The 16,644-nt window shown below is 36.6% G+C and overlaps 1 protein-coding gene and 1 long non-coding RNA gene across 2 annotated transcripts in view; both read right to left on the bottom strand.

Moving 5' to 3' along the window:
- Positions 1-598: 598 nt before the first annotated feature.
- LOC106953215 (uncharacterized) lies at positions 599-2,813 on the bottom strand. The gene is made up of 2 exons (XR_001426159.1): positions 2,506-2,813; positions 599-908 (listed from the first exon to the last, which is right to left on the bottom strand). It is a non-coding gene; the product is annotated as an uncharacterized LOC106953215 (long non-coding RNA).
- A 776-nt stretch (positions 2,814-3,589) lies between these two features.
- Positions 3,590-16,644, bottom strand: part of LOC106953214 (protein Smaug homolog 1-like) — a 32,484-nt gene continuing 19,429 nt past the window's right edge. The window contains exon 3 of the mRNA XM_015041815.1: positions 3,590-4,222. Coding sequence (XP_014897301.1) covers positions 3,612-4,222 — 611 coding nt within the window. The 3' untranslated portion in view covers positions 3,590-3,611. The remainder of the gene's footprint in view (positions 4,223-16,644) is intronic.

Genomic DNA, 16,644 nt, shown 5'->3' with positions numbered 1-16,644 from the left:
AAACAAGTCGTAAAAACGAATAACACCTCTCACCAACTGAGACCCGTTAATGATATAAAGTCGTTCAAAAGACTCGAATTGCTCATGAACATCACATCAGAAATGACTTAACTTCCTCCGATCATACAAGTAACATGTAAGTGTTACATGCAAGTAATTCTGGCGTTATTTTCTTTCCACCAAAATGTTCAGTTTTTCTTTTGAGTGACCTGGTTTTAAGCCACTTATCCATTATTATTTTTAAACACAATTCTGTGGTAAACTAAATGTACGTGTCGCACTTTGAGCTCATGTCACAGCAAATAAACAGTTGTTTACATGCAGTACCTTGTGGACCTCTAGGGGCACCATAGTTTGAGAAAGACTAGTCTAGATGAAGTGATGGGACAATTACAATCCAACACAATCCTGATAGATCAATCAGATACTGAGTATTTTCCAATAATAGTTGGTAAAAGTATCTAAAAAATACTTTATCCTAGTTATTTTCTGCTTGCCATCCAAACCAACTGGGCGAACTCCAATTTATCAGTTGTGAAATCCTGAGGTTTTCGTCTGGGTCGGAGGCGGCAAGAAGCCCAGAATCCAAGAGTGAATAGGTTTTAAATGTGCATTTATTTATAAACCCCCTCAGCTGTTTCTTTCATCTTCCAGAAAAAGAAAGGGGAAAAAAATCCACAGAGCCCTTGCATTCATGTCTGGAAATATCCTGCGCTGACCATAGTTATGCCGAATTTCAACAGCCCTTCCCTGCCGGTGCGTCGTCTTCATGTGGACGCCATGTAGCTGCTGTGTGGGTTTGTTGAGGGAGCCGCTGGTCCGAACTGTCCAGAGTGTGTTTACTGTGCCGACTATTTCAGTTTGGTGTTTTGATTAAACTCCAGGAAGTTTCAAACCTCTGGAAGTGACTAAGAATAAGCAGAGTTGGGTAGTAACTAGTTACATTTACTCAATTACATTTACCTGAGTAACGTTTTTGGGGGGGAATAAAATACATATAAAAGTATTTTTACTACGCTGTACTTTTTAATTTTACTTGAATAATTTTATTATGGGGTATTGCTACTCTTACTTGAGTAAAATTTCTGGATTCTCAAAAACAAAGGTTTGAACCAAAAATTCAGACACAGACCTGCAGTTTTTGTTCGTTTCATAAGTTTTATATTTAAAGAAACTGATATGAATAAAAAATTATTTTGCTTGATTTTCTTTTTCTTGTTTTTTTTTTTTTTTATAAATTATTGTCATTTTGGTCCTTAAAATACCAACATTTCCACTGATCGGATTTTGGTCCGTCCGATCATGTAATTTTTAAATATTAAATGTTTGATAATTTGATCAGTTGCTCATTACTTGAGTAATCTTTTAGATGGCTACATTTTACTTTTACTTGAGAAAAAACATGTTGAAGTAATTTATGACTATGGAGTATTAATCAAGAAGCAAATTCAATAAACTATACTTTACCTCTCTCAATGTGAGAACTAAATTATACAGTTATGAAAAAATGTGAGAAATTATACCCACAATCAGGTTGTATTTTGTCCACAACCAGCTAGATTAGTCAAAATTATCGAAACACATTCTGTTGTAACTAATTCAATGTAAAACGAGTGCTATTCTGTCTACCAAAAAAGTCGCAAATCACAAATATCTGACATGTAGGAATTAATAAATCATTTGCAGTTTAGCTAATTTTTCTTCTAAGAAGAAAATCTTGTTTGTCAAAAAAGGAGTAAAAAGAACAGGCAGTTTTAGATAAAGCAGCATAGATACAGCATATTATCTGCTGTCAAAGGATGAAAAGTTATGAATTTAGGTTCTCTTATTATTACAAGACTTTACACACACCATTTTGAAAATGGGTTCATTATGTTATAACTCAATAAATAGTCCAGTGAGCTGTTGTCAGTATTTTCAGTCAATAATCATTTTTAAAACTCTTGGTAATCAAAGGCAGCGACTAAAATTAGCAGAAAAATTGCTAATTCATCAGCATTATGTAAAATATTTTGAAGAAATACAGCTTGGGAAATCCTAGAGCTATCGGCCGCCATTTTGAAAACATTATTTTTCCCGAATGCTGATTGGCCGAATCACCAAAAGCAGAAATAAGGGTGTTAGCTTCTGCAGCAGGAATGCTTATCAATCGACTAACGTTTAATTGATGAGCAGCCATTCTCTTAAAAACCTGAGTTTTCTCTTGTATCATGCGGTACAACCATCTTTACATAACACAAAAAGCTACTTTTTTCATAATATGCTACATTTAAGAAAAAATCATTACATTTTAACATTATTTTGTGTCCGTTGTATAAAACGCGGAGTGAATAAACTGAAAATTGTGGTTTACGCACATCATAAAATATAATAGAACAGGAATCTCTTAGGTTGTGAATAGAAAAATAAAATACGAAAGGAATAAAACATTTATTCGCATGTAGAAATGTTAAAACTGGAATAACTCACAACAGCTCACAAAATCAACCGTTATTATCGCCTTACCTTTTTTCTGCGTTGTCCGCTCCGCTTTCCTGCCATCACTTACTCACCTTCGTCGCACCTTAGTAGATTTTGGTTGAGAAGTTGAAGCTTTTCCAACACTTCGAGTTTGTTGAGTATTTATATTTCAAAACAGAACTAATTAAAGTGCATTTTACATCCCGAACCGGACTCTATTCGAACCGTTTCTCTGTCTTGTCCAGTGGTAGCGTCACCATCTTTGTTTCTAGAAAGATGTGGCTCGGATTACGAATGACTAGCCGCGCCCTCTGCTGGACGGCAATGAAACTACAACACCACAAGAAGATCTAAGTTGTTTACTAAATTGTCAGTTGTTTACAATCAACTGGAAGTAATTTTAATCTAATAAACCATTAATCCGTAATTAACCACAAGTCCACTCACTGTTTGCATCCTTACACTACAAAAATACAAAATCTTACCTGATATTTTGGTCTAATTTCTAGTGCAAATGTCTTACACTTTAATCGAAACAAAAACTAACTTGCAAGTAACTTTTCAGCAAAATATAGGAGCTTGTTTTAAGTCAGTGAATCCTTAATATTGATTAAAAAGTTATAGTTTCATTAGCAGATTATTTCACTTATGACAAGACATTTCCCCATATTAAAAGTAAAAAAAAGAAACGTGACAGTAGAACTAATACTTTTTAATCAATATTGATTGACTTCAATCAAATCAATCAATCAATCAAATTTTATTTGTATAGCACATTTCAGCAGTAAGGCATTTCACTTAAAACAAGGGTGTTCACAGTGCGGCCTGGGGGCCATCTGTGGCCCTTGGACAGATTTTTTGCAGCCTCAAACTGCCAGTAGAACTCATACTTTTTCATTAATATAAATGAATTACTTAAATCAAGCCCTATCATCTGCTGGAAAGTTACTTGTAAGTTACTTTTGTCTCATTTCAAGCATACTGATGGATTCGCACTAGAAATAAGACGAAAATACTTGGTATAAAGTTCTGTTGTTGCAGTGTATTAATTATTTTTTTTTATGTATATTTGGTGTTTGGACTATTAAAACGGGAAGTTATAGCGTGGTTTCAGCTACTAGCAGGCGGTTCTGCTAAAAGTACATATGACTTTACTTACTGGTGTTGCTTCCTCCACCAGTTCCAACAGTGTTGATGGTTGCCGGCACCGAGGATGATGGGTAAAGTAGGAGATGTCCGTTTTCACAGCCCTGCTGCTGGTGCCAGCCTCCGCCGATCCCCGAGTCCCGGGAGTTCTGCCAGCCGTTGAGGCGGTCGTCGGAGCCGTAGCGCTGGTGGTGGTGGTGGTGCAGGTTGTACAGGTTCCCCGACGACGAAGAGTTCGTGGAAGACGAGGATCCCGACGAGGCCAGGGTGGACGGAGGCGTGGACTGGTGGTGGTGATGGTGGGGGCCGGCGGCGGGAGGCGGCCTCTCTAGGGAGTCGCCCCGTGCGGCGGCCCTCTCTTCCAGGTGGTTCAGCCAGAGCGCCAGGGCGGAGCGGTCCTCCAGGGAGGTGGCCGGGTGGATGAGGGCATAGGACAGCAGCTGGCGGGACTCCTCCAGGTGGTGGCCGTGCTCGATGGTGTGCGCCAGGATGCGCGGCAGCAGGCGCATGTACTCGCTCTTTGCCTCTGTGTTGCCCGGTTTGAGCAGAGGGAGGTGGGTGAGGACCAGAGAGATGATCCGCTCCTTAGGCTCACCTTGCCACTGACTGATCAGACCTGTGACAAACAAAGAAACGAAACATAAGCTTCATGAAGCAGTGCTAAAAATACACAAAAAAGTTACGTTTCAAGAAGGATTCAGGTGCGTTGGACATATCTGTATTGGGTCAAAAATTAACAGCAATTATTTGGGTTGTTTAGCCTGACATACAAGAAATATATTTTTCAAGTTTTTACCACATTATTCATTAATTTACAAATGCGACAGTTTCAACCCGACCATGATGTCAAAGGTATTCAGCTTGATTAGAGCTAAATATTTAGCTCACTACCTAGCTATTTGGCTTATAAACTGAAACTAGCCTGCTAACTAAATATTTGACTTAAAGATAAATATTTAGACTTCGATCTAAATATTTAGTTTGGAGCTTAATAGTTAGCACTAAACTAAATATTCAGTTTGTAAACTGAATATTTACAAACTGAATATTTAGCTTGGTAACTAAGTATTTTTGGAGCTAAATATTTAACTTGCAACTAAATATTTTGCTTACAAACTAAATACAGTATTTGTAAGTGAAACATGGAAGCAAGTTTCAAATTAATAGCTATAATTTGGGTTATTTAGCCTGATAAAGTGATGATGAAGAATATTTTTAAGTTGAAGACTCCAGACACTCTTGAAGTGTTCGTCGCCAGCGCGATTCGACTCGCTGCCTTCATCAGGATGGTGACCCATTGGTGCTTCAATATGTTTATATGGAAAGCCCAGATGGAAAAAAAAAGCTCCACCTTTGGAGATGTGATTCATCGATGTAATTAGTAAACACCTGCACAGCTTTAAAATAGAAGAGCTCACTATGATGTCAGGCCTACAGTCACCGATCCATTTAGATGTTACGGTAAACACCGAGGTCCTGAAGGCTGGGCTGAACATAACCTGGAGGTCATGGAGCTCTATTGTTGTCTGTGAGCCACTAGGATCCATTCCTGCTGCCTTGGGCCACAGCTATAGTTACCAGCAGGTCAGGTCGGCTGCTTCAGTCAGCCGAACAAATAAAGACGGGACATAAGAGGAAGCAGGAACACTTCGCATCCTGTGGAAAGACACCAGCTGTAAGCTGGACCTCATGGCTCTGGCCTTCATATCCAACAGTCAGAGGGGGCAGAGTACCCAGACATTGTACTCAAGTACGAGTAGTGATACTTAAACGTATTTTTATTCAAGTAAAAAGCAGCCAAGAAATTACTCGAGTAAGAGTAAAATATGTATTTGGTAAAATATCTACTAAAGAACTGAGTAACAGATCAAATTATCAATCAATTAATATTTTAAAATGTCATCATCAGATGGACCAAAAATATAAAGTTAAGTGGAAATTTTGATATTTCAAGGTCCAAAACGACAATAATTCATATACGTAACAAAAAATAACAAAATCAGGCAAAATAAACTGATTTTTCCAAATCAGTTTCTTACAAAAAATTTTTTTTTAAAACTTTATCAAAAACAGCAGGTGTGCGTCTGTGTCTGGTGAGTTTTGGTTAAAACGTGTCTGTTTTTCATTCAGTGGGTAGAGAATCCAGATATTTTACTAAAGTAAGACAAGAAATACTTAATAATAAAATTACTTAAGTAAAAGTAAAAAGTACCAGTTCCACTTGCAGATAAATTCACTTATAAAAAGACATTTTCTCATGTTCAAATTTACTAAAACATTGTAATAATTGTCAACTAATTTAGTAAACAATTAATCGTTAACAGGAGTAGACGGGCTCCTGGCCATTTACTGTAAAAAACATATTCAGAACAGTAATTAAGCCAAAATTGTACAAAACATTTTGCATTTAAGATAAAAAACAAACCTTTGTCTGTGAATAAGTTTTATCAAAAACTCCTCAGTGGCAGTTTTAGCTTCCACTGTTTCAAATTCACTAAAGGAAAGCTGTATCGTTGCTTTTCAGGCAATAAAATGATTATTTTCTTATTTTAAAAAAGGACTTGACATATTTTAATGCATTTCTAATGTATTATATGTGTATACAAAAAGTTAAGTGGTTAAATGAAGATGTGAATTTTTAAAATCTGATTAAATCTTATAGTAATCGATTAATCGGTGTTAGTTTCAATGAGTAATAATACTTTTGTTTTTCAGAGCTAAAAAACACATTTGAATATTTATTTTTAAATAACTCAATATTTATTCTGTGCATAACTTTTTTCACATCTTGGTTTTGTGATCTGAACTGTCAAAAAGACAATGCTCACTGGAAAAAAGGAGGAAAACTTTAGAGCTCTAGGTTAGATCCAAAAAAGAAAAAAGAAAGCTCTCCTGTCGTAGAGTAGAGCAGGCCCAGAGGCCCTCGTCTAGGAATGATGTAATACTGCGGACCAGGAAGCAGGAAAAGATGAGGCAGAGATAAGTAACAAAATATGGAATGGAAATAAATGGAATGAATTAAGCAGCAAGACGTGTAAAGGGATCCAGGGAGTCACTGCGCCGCGCTCCAACGGTGACGCAATCCCTCATTCCTCTGAGTGAAGCAATCCTGGGCCTTTCGCGGAGCAGCAGTTGCACCATGAATGAAACTCATGGGTGGAAAATACCAATTTGTTGTAGAGAAAGTGTAAAATAGAAAAACTAACTTCAAGTGTAGAGCCGGTCTGCCAGTTTTTAAAATATCAACTTAAACGGTGAAATGTAGCTACTAAAAGTTTCTAAATGATCAAATCTGAGCTTGAAAAAGGAATGTGATCCCACATAGTTTGTTTAAAACAGAAATCCTACCTAAGCCGGTCTGGTCATTGGATTAACTGTGATTAATCGATTATTGAAATAATCAGCAACTAACTTAGAAATCGATTAATTGCTAACTGGAGCATACAGACTCAAAAAAGGCAATTTTCTGCAATTTGCTAAAAAAACAGAGAAGTAATTAAGCCAAAATGTACAAAAATTTATATATTTTACATTTAAGATTAGAAATGCACTGAGCTTTTCACATGTTTATGTTACAAGTATTTTTAGCTGCAGATGCATCCTTTGCTACAAATGACAAAGTGTTTACTGCAGGAATGCTGTGTTGTACTTTAGGCAAAACCATGTATATCTTCTTATTTAAAAAAGGAATTAAATCATTGTTTATTTGTATCTTCTGATGTATTTCTAACATTATATAGAAGGTGCTTAAATAAAATGCTTCCAAAATGTGCCAATTTCTTATCCAATTAATCAATTAATTAGTAGAATAATCAATTACTAAAATAATCATTAGCTGCAGCCCTACTATGTAACACATAAAAAGCTTTTAAAACGTCAGGAGAGATAAGTTTTAGAAATAAACAGTAAAGATTTCCCTAAAAGACTGTGGTATTTATTTAAAAGAATAAAATAAAATCATATTTGTATTAATCACTGATCTGAAATCCCACAGCTGTTTCAAGTTTATATCTGACATCAAGATAAAATGACCTAATAGATCACACACTGCAAAAACACAAAATCTTACCAAGAGCTTTTGTCTAGTTTCTAGTGAAAATATGAAATGAGAGAAAACTAACATATTTTTCAGCAAGATGTAGGAGCTTGTTTTAATTCCTTAATATTGATGAAACAGTTCTAGTCCCACTGGCATATTTATAACAAGACAGTTTCTCATGTAAAAAAAACTGAAAGTACATCAATCAGTAAGAAGAGAATGGCTAAAAAACATTAACCTGAAGCTCAAGATGATACTTTATGCCTTTTTGACTGGATTTACAAGGATTAAAAAGGTCACCAAGTCAAAGTGGAGCGGTTCACCTCACACTGACCGTGAACCAGCTTTCATCACTCAGAGGAGTCACAGTTCAAACCTAACAGGGGTTAAAGGTCAACGGCTAACAGAAACATGCGCTATGTTTTCACATATGGATCTGGTTCTAATCAGTTGGGTCACAACGGTGCACAAATCTGGAGCATCACACACATTCAACAACCGCTATTAAAGGTGAGCCACTATGCTCCCTTGAACAGTTTGGGATAGGTCTTTAAAGGTGAGCCACTATGCTCCCTTGAACAGTTTGGGATAGGTCTGTGGGCGAAACAAAACATGTTTATTACATATTTTGCACAAAATCATTCTTAGATAATGAGATTTTAGTTTGCTCAGTTCAGAATGAGCTGTTTTAGGGCATCCCGTCATTAAATCCAAATAAGCTGCTGATGGTCACGACCCCCCAACTCAATGTTTTCACTCACATGTGAAAATGGCTACTAATATATGTGCAATAATACAACCGTACATATTTGAAAAGCAGAACTGGAGCCTCCAGCACAATCAGCAATAATGCAGCAAGAGGTTTCTAGATGGTAAGTCAACAATAAAACACTAGTACACAGGAAAACTAGCCATTTGATTCCTGAGTCATATTTGATTAGAGGGCACAGTTACCTAGCAACCCGAGTTAAGCTCAGCCCGGTCACCTAGCAACCCAAGCAGAATTCCAGCACATTTGGTCAACTGGTCTTATCGCTGCCTGCGCTATATGCAGCAAAAACACAGTCCTATCAAGTATTTTTGGTCTAGTTTTAGTGTAAGTATCTTAGTACACTTGAAATAGGACAAAACTAACTCACAAGTAACTTTTTAGCAAAATATTGTTAAAAAGTTTTGTTTTAAGCAAATAAAACAAGCGCCTTTTATTGATCAAAACAAATTAGTTCTACTAGCAGATTATTTCACTTAACACACAACATTTTTACCATAAGAGAAAACCGATCAGTGGAACAAGTACTATTTCCTAAAAGCACTTTGAATTGCCTTGTTGCTGAAAATGTGCGGTATAAATAAAATTACTTTACCTAATTACCTTAATTTCCTCAACATTTAGGAATTAGTGACTTAAACTCATACTCACTGAAAAGTTACTTGTGAGTCAGTGCACTTGAAATAAAACCAAACTAAGATATTTGCACAAAAAACTAGTCAAAAATACTTTGCAGTGTTAAAACCAACTGACCAAAGTTCCGCTTGGGTTGCTAGGTAACCGGCAGGGCATTGCTGGGGTTGCTAGGTAACAGCACTGTCCTAGTCCAATATGACTTCACATTCTGGAGGAAATTTCCAGACAAGAAAAAACATTAATTTATACCTAAAAAAAACAACTGTATTGATCATTCTGTACAGTTGTATCATTCAACTGTACAGAATGGACGGTTAAAGCAGTATTATTACTTATTTTAAACGTTATTCTGAAAGTAGAGTGACATAAGTGCAATCCCCCTAGCCCACTCTCGGTCTGTGTCATACACAAATCTATCCCCCTGGGAACTTAACCTGCTTCAGTGAATTTTCCCCAACAGGTCCCGTTTAAAATGAATAAAAATCACAGTTCAAATCCAGAACTTCAGGCTAGCGACAGGTAAACAGTAGACAGTGAATCACACCAGATTCACTGAGAGGAACCGCTGAAAGAACCAGTGAAACCTCAGACAGGGAGTCATCTGTTGAGGGGCTGACACAGCAGCTCCCTGCTGGCACAGAGTGCACGCCACCCTGGCCGACCGCTGCCCTTTGACGCCATCAGTGGCACCGAAACAAGAGCGGCGCATTCAACACAGCTCCGCCGCCCTGTGACTAATCCCTGCTCGGTTTCCCTCAAGTCAGACCCGCCACCTTTTGCGCCACAAGCTGGCCGTCTGAAAGCGCAACACAAACAGAAAGCAGGCAGACAGACGGGAAAGTCGTCTGAGTCACTCCAGCCAAGGAGGTCGAATGTCCTGGTGTACGGGAGACCATGGACGGACGGATTTCAGCGATCAAAGTTTTGTTCTGGTCTATTTTGGTGTAAATGGAGCTTAATTTACTGCTCCAACTAGATTCTAGCTCTGACCTGTGGATCATCACAAATAAAAACTAGAACTTGAATTCAAGTAGACGTAGATAAAGACCTCTTTCTTAAGGTAGAACTGATGTTCTTAATATATTAGGATTTTTTCTCTAGATTCTAGTGCAAATATCTTATTACACTTGAAATAAGAGAAAACTAACTTACAAATAACTTTTCAGCGAGATGTAGGAACCTGATTTAAGTCAATAACTTCTTAAATTTAATTAAGAAATCTAGTTCCATTAATAGTTTCACTTAACAGAATTAATGTCTTCATTTTATTTATACAGTTATTTATTAATGCATTTATTTTTCCCTTTTTAGACCTTTTCTATCCATCATCCATCTATAAATACAGTTTTATTACTAATCATACGTTAGTTTTCTTTCCTTATAAATTTTGTTTGATTTACTAATATTGCATTTATTTAGTCTTACAGAAAAGACTAAATAAGTCCAACACTTTTTGATGAGCCAAACCAGATTGTTACTGGCCCCCATTTGGTCACCCCTTTCAGAACTTTTTTGGAGCCGCCCCTGCTGCATCATCTTCAGCAGTAACTGACAAGACGAGTGATTGAAAGCAGTTGTGAGATTTCCTCATCTGGATGACATTTATCGTAATCTAGCTCTGCTTACCAAAAACAGTCGTCCATCTTTCAGCCAGGAACGGCAACAAAAGCGAGTGAAAATCTCATTAAATAGTGCAAATCAAATTAAATCTCCAAGTAACCCGAGTCTGTTGTATACACATTTAACCCTGACCCGGATCCGGCCCGCTTGTCCTTTCATTTCGGACTCTGATCACGAGAAACGAGGGACAGCGGTGGAAACAATGTGATGGTTTGAGCTCGTTTGTTACACACTGATGCAAACAAAAACAAACCCGAATGGACAGCGAAACACACATACACAACAAGCCAAACTGGTGGAGACACATGATTCCGCTCATGCTAAATATAGATGAGTCGACAGCGTGCAAAGCCACAACAAGGCAGACTGTGCTACAGATAAGACAGCGGTTAGACTGGTCAATGACGCAGCAGCTTTATGTCCTATTCTGTGATCCACACTCAAATATCCTCGCCTGATTTGACTTACAGGTCATTCTTCCATCACGTTACAGCTTAAATCCATCTAAAAATCAACCTTATATCTCTATCAACAAAGCTAACCTTCCTCATGTTGAGTAAACATCGTAGTCAGCATTGAGCTCAAAAACTGAGACTACACCAACTGTAAACAAGTCAGTTAAGTTTGGATGCAAACAATGATCAATTAATGGTTTATTTGAGTAAAATTTGTTCCAATAGATAAGCTAACGTCCGCTTGACCTACTTTAGTGTTGTGGTTTAGCAGCCGTTCAGCAGAGGGCGTCGCTGGTCGCAGCTGTACGAGAAACAAAGATGGCGGCGGGGGTATGCCTGAAGAGAAACGGTCCGGAGTCCGGTGTGGGACGCAAAATGCTTTTTCTGCGGTTCGGTTCAGACAAGCTCGACAAGTTCCTTAAGTTCCATCTTTCTAGTCAGAAAAGGTTACTGTTCTATTTTATAAATATGTCTACATTTATTAATGTGAGAAAACCACAACTTTCTGTTTATTTAGTCAGTATTCACTGCAGCTGACAAAATAATGTTAAACTGTAATCATTTTAATTTATTTTTTAATTAAGCATATGTCTTTATGGAAAGACGCTCAGTTCACACGTTTTTAAGAAAAAGGCCGCTTACTAATTAACTTTAGATAACGTGCATCCTTAATTCTGATCATAATGACTAAAAAAATAGCATTAGTCTAGTCACTTCTGACCTCAAATTAAGCCACGTCCAACTTTAGTGGAGCTCCTGCTGGTAGATAATTTCTCTCAGAGCCACATAACCACCTGAGTGCTAAAACTAGGTTTTAGCACAATTTTACCAAGTATTTTTGACTAGTGTATAGTCCAAATATCTTAGCACACTTGAAATAAGACAAAACTGACTAACTTTTCAGCAAAATATAGGCACTTATTTTTAGTAAATAATTCTTGAATATTGAGGAAAAAGTATCTCATCTATGTTAATGAATTACTGACTTACAACAAGCTCTTATATTCTGAAAAGTTACTTTTAAGTTAGTTTTGTCTTATTTCAAGTGTACTGAAATATTTGCATTAGAAACTTGGCAAAAATGTTGGTAAGACTTTGTGTTTCTACAGCGAATAAATTCCTTTGAGCTTTTTAGTTGTTATGAAACATAGTTGGGATGAAACATCCCACAATGCCTAGCTCATACTTGAAGATGATGGGTGCAAAACAAGAAATAAATGTGCTAGGATTACTTTCCAGACTCAAATATTTAGATTCCTTTGCTGCTTTTCAGCCAATTTTTACAGTATCAAAACATAACAGTAGCAAATTTAACATTGATGAATATTTATAATACAAACTAGAAAAACTGCCAGAGGAGAACCAATACTGATTTAAATTAAATTCTTAAACCATTATGGATAAAACCTTCCAGAAGATAATACCAGTCATGTTAATCAATGCATCAATATGCTTAGTTTTTCCAAATTCTTTTCCATTTTGCCTTCCTCTTTTCTAATAAATGACACATTCATGGATTCAGGATGTTGTCTGGAAAGAATGAGGGAACAAATTTGTAGTGGTGGGTGTTACTAGACGAGAACAAAGTTGTTTTTTTGTTTGTTTTCTTTTTTTCAGTAAATCCGAGTAGTGACTGGGCGGTGTGAGGGAAAAGTTCCTGTTCCTGCTTTCCGACTGGATTCTCCAGCTCAGCAGTGGGGAATGTGCTGGCATACCACAGGCTCTGCTGCTGAAGAATGGAGAGATTCCTCATGATCCAGAGTGCTGCGCCTTAATCACAAGTACACTTACTGCCTGATTCATATATACTTTCACTAACTTTATATTATATCATCACCAAACCAAGTAGGGAAAAAAATAAAGAAATGGAAAATATCAAGTTAGAGAAGTCACTTTTCAAGAAAAAAAAAGAACAAACATTTAAATCAATTAATCTGATGATTAATTGATTAATCAGTGGAAGAAATTGGCAAATTTTTCATTTAACTTTTTTAAACAAAGTCTTGCATGTAATTTTTATGCATTTTTATGTTTGGTTTAATTACTGCTTTGACAGTGTTCTTTCTGCAAATGACCCTTTTTGAGAGTTTATACTCAAATTAATGATTAATCAGTTTTAAAAAATTGGCACATTTTTCATTTAACCATGTTTTATTCAAGTACTATAATAGATACAAATAAATTATTTAATTCCTTTTTTAAATGAGAAAATAAACATTTTATTCCCTAAATTGCAATAATATAGCATTACTGTAGTGAATTTGAAACAGGTGAAGCTCAAACTATTCCACTTGAGGAATTTTGGCTAAAGCATGTTTATAATTCTTAAATGCAGAATTTATGTATTTTTGTGTAGTTTTGGCTTAATTACTGCTCTCACAATGTAGTTCTGTCTACAAATGACCTGAGTCTTTATGCCCCAGTCAATGATAAATCGATTACTAAAATAGTTAATGGTTATTTCAACAATAGTTACAAGTAATAAAAAATAGGACTTAAAGTTTCTGTTAAAATTGTGTAGTAAGCTAAACTAGTAAAATACATTTTTATATACAACTTGAGCAGTAAAAATGGAAGCAATATAGCCAAATTTTATTAAATAGACATAAAGACATAAAATCAACTGCAATATAGCGGGGTGCCCATGTTAGAGCGCCTTTAGACATCACTGATGGCCAGGCTAACACTGTTGGCGGAACAGGAAAGTACTCCCTGCACAAAAGCAAACCTGAGCCTGATATTTGCACTCTTGTGTGGCGAACTGCTTGACCTCTGCAGTAACCCTGAAATTCCTGCCGATCTGGGTCTGCAGCATCTCGTCAGCAACAAGCTTTTTGTTTGGTGCAGCACTCAGCTGGACGCCACACTGAGATTTCACAGACAGATTGATTCACGTTTAGTCAGAAAACGTCTAAAAATAGGTAACAAACTAATTAATGGTAGCGGTTTTGTCATTTACAATTAGGACTGAAAAGATTAATCGACTTAAATGTAATGAATCAATTACTGAACTAATTATCAACTAATTTTGTAACTGACTAAGTGGAGCATTACGATGGTGTATTAAGGCCACTGTAAAAGGAAAGAAGAAGTTAACTTGCACCAAAAAAGTTTCTAGGAAAAACCAGGACAAGTTTGAAAAGTCAAACATTTACTAGAAAATCAGAAATTTTGAGATTATCCAGATTCTCCATGTTTTATTTTTGTTTTTTTGAAAAAACATGGAAATATCTGAGTTTCAAAAGTTGAACATTTTTTAATTTTTGAAACTTCCAGCAAATTTGCAACTTTTCAAACACACACACGCATCCTCAATATCAACAAACAATTTAGAGATTAATCTCTACAAAACCAAGGATATTTCAGGTTTTTTTGGCGGCAGTTTACTCCTTTTTATCTATCATATAACACAATGAAGCAGTAATGGCAAAAATGTATGCATTTTGCATTTAAGATTTAAAAAAAACTTTGTAAATATGTTGCAAAGTGTAGAAAATACTGAAAACTACTGTTTGCACAAAATAAACTTATGAGATACAAAAAAGCCAAGAGTTGCCTGAATGTGTCAGAAAGGCCAGAAGAAGACATTAGTTTTCATTAGCTCAACAGCGATCTATGAAAATGAAGATCCCTATGAGCAACAACAATAAACAAATGTCAACCAGCCCCAGTTTTGTTTCACACCTGTTGAGATTAAATGAAGCTCAGCTCTCATCTTTTTAAGCTCTGTGCAACTCTTCAGCCAGCAGGTGTCTTCCTCTGAGCCGCTTATTTACTTATTCTGTTCAATGTTTGAAACAGTAGCCAAAACAGCTGTCTGCAAAGTGGGAAGCACCTGCATGACAATGAGGTGTTTGTTGATGCTGAGAGTGTGTGTGTTTGTGTCTCCCTTCAGCACAGAGGAAAAGCATCATCCAGGCTCCTGTGGACACATCCTGCTCCGTCGGCTCCGTCGGAGCGAAGTTCACGCCTCACTTCCTCCTTTAAACAAGTTTGCAGCCAAACCAGACGATAGCTCCACTCTTCAATCAAACACAACACCTTTATTTTAAAGGAATTTTGCTTTGTTTAGCAGGTTAGGATATGGCCTCATTACTTTTTGTTCACAAAATCATTCTTAGGTAATGACATTTTACACCCCTTAACTCAGCGTTTATACTAACATGTGAAAATGGCTGAAAAAATATGCATAAGTGTACATCTTTGAAAAGCATTAGTAAAGCCTCCTGCATAACCAACAACAATGAAGCAAGTGGTTTCTGGCTGCTAAGTCAACAACAAAACACTTGTCTTTTCCATCAGCCTTTATACAGTGCACACAGCGGCATGTATATGTTTTGTAAATGTATATTTATGTGTGCATGTCCATATATGTATATATGCACATCTGTATGTTGTGTATATAGTGATATTTTCATAATTATATTTCTAGTTTAGCTTACATGATGATTTTTCCTACACTGACCAGAATAGAAAAACGAAAAACAGCAGTTTTTTCATTTCTGTTGCTCTTTTATTCTGTCTACATTCTGCTGTGACAGCTTAAATTTCTTAATTAAGGATTATTACTTAGGATTATTATTTTTATTTTACATAAATCTTATGTTGTTTATGGTTATTTACTAATATTTAACACCTTATATGGAATAGCTTGTCAACTAATAAGCAATTTCCACTTGAGGATCAATAAAGTATATTCTATATATTAAAACTAGCGGACCAAAAGCGCCGGAACTCAGCTTGGGTTGCTAGGCAACGGAGCTTGGCTCTACTGGGGTTGCTAGGTAACGGCGCTGGGCTCTGCTGGGGTTGCTAGGTAACGGCATAGAGCCTGTGGAATGTGGTTTAACATTTGGGAGGTTTTTGAAACGTATCATTTTCCACACACCAAAAAATATGAACTTCTTGCCAAAAAAAAAAATCCAGCAGGGTTTTTTTTTTTTACAGTTGGGCTGTTTTTAGAAGCAGTTGAGACTCAAATGGAATTCCAAAGATATGAACAAACTGTGAATTATTCCTCTTCCTTTAGTTTTCACGCCAGACATTTCCCTCTCTGGTCAGGACAAAGCGGTGCAGAGGTCTGCGGTCTACCTGCAGACGTAAGGAGAAGCGCTCCAGAGTTTGGGGAGGCTCTGAATGCAGCAGCTATGCTGGGAATGTGAGCCTCTGTTCTGCCAGAACCTCTATTTAAGGAAGTAGAAGCCAAGAACCACTCACTCTTTGTGCATCTTCATTTTTGGTACATTTTGTCATGTCCCAAAAGAGATCATCATATTTGCAAAAACACTTGTGAAGAAGTCCTTATAGACTGAAACATGCTAATGAAGTACAACAGGACATAGTCCTCATCCTGAACCCAACAGTAAACTCAGTCTTTAAAAAGGATGTATTTTTATAGATGATGTTGTTCTCCTCGTATCTTCAGACACTAGATATTAAAATGTGGAAAAAGAAAAAGCTGTGAATACTTTCCAGATGCGCTGTACATCGGAGCTGCAGCTNACGATTATTATAGTANT

This window comes from Poecilia latipinna, unplaced genomic scaffold, assembly GCF_001443285.1.
Source record: "Poecilia latipinna isolate Pla-1442-1.1 unplaced genomic scaffold, P_latipinna-1.0 Scaffold569, whole genome shotgun sequence".
NCBI lineage: Eukaryota > Metazoa > Chordata > Actinopteri > Cyprinodontiformes > Poeciliidae > Poecilia > Poecilia latipinna.
The sequence above is the reverse complement of the archived record's forward strand: the minus strand, read 5'-3'. Positions and strand labels throughout refer to the sequence as shown.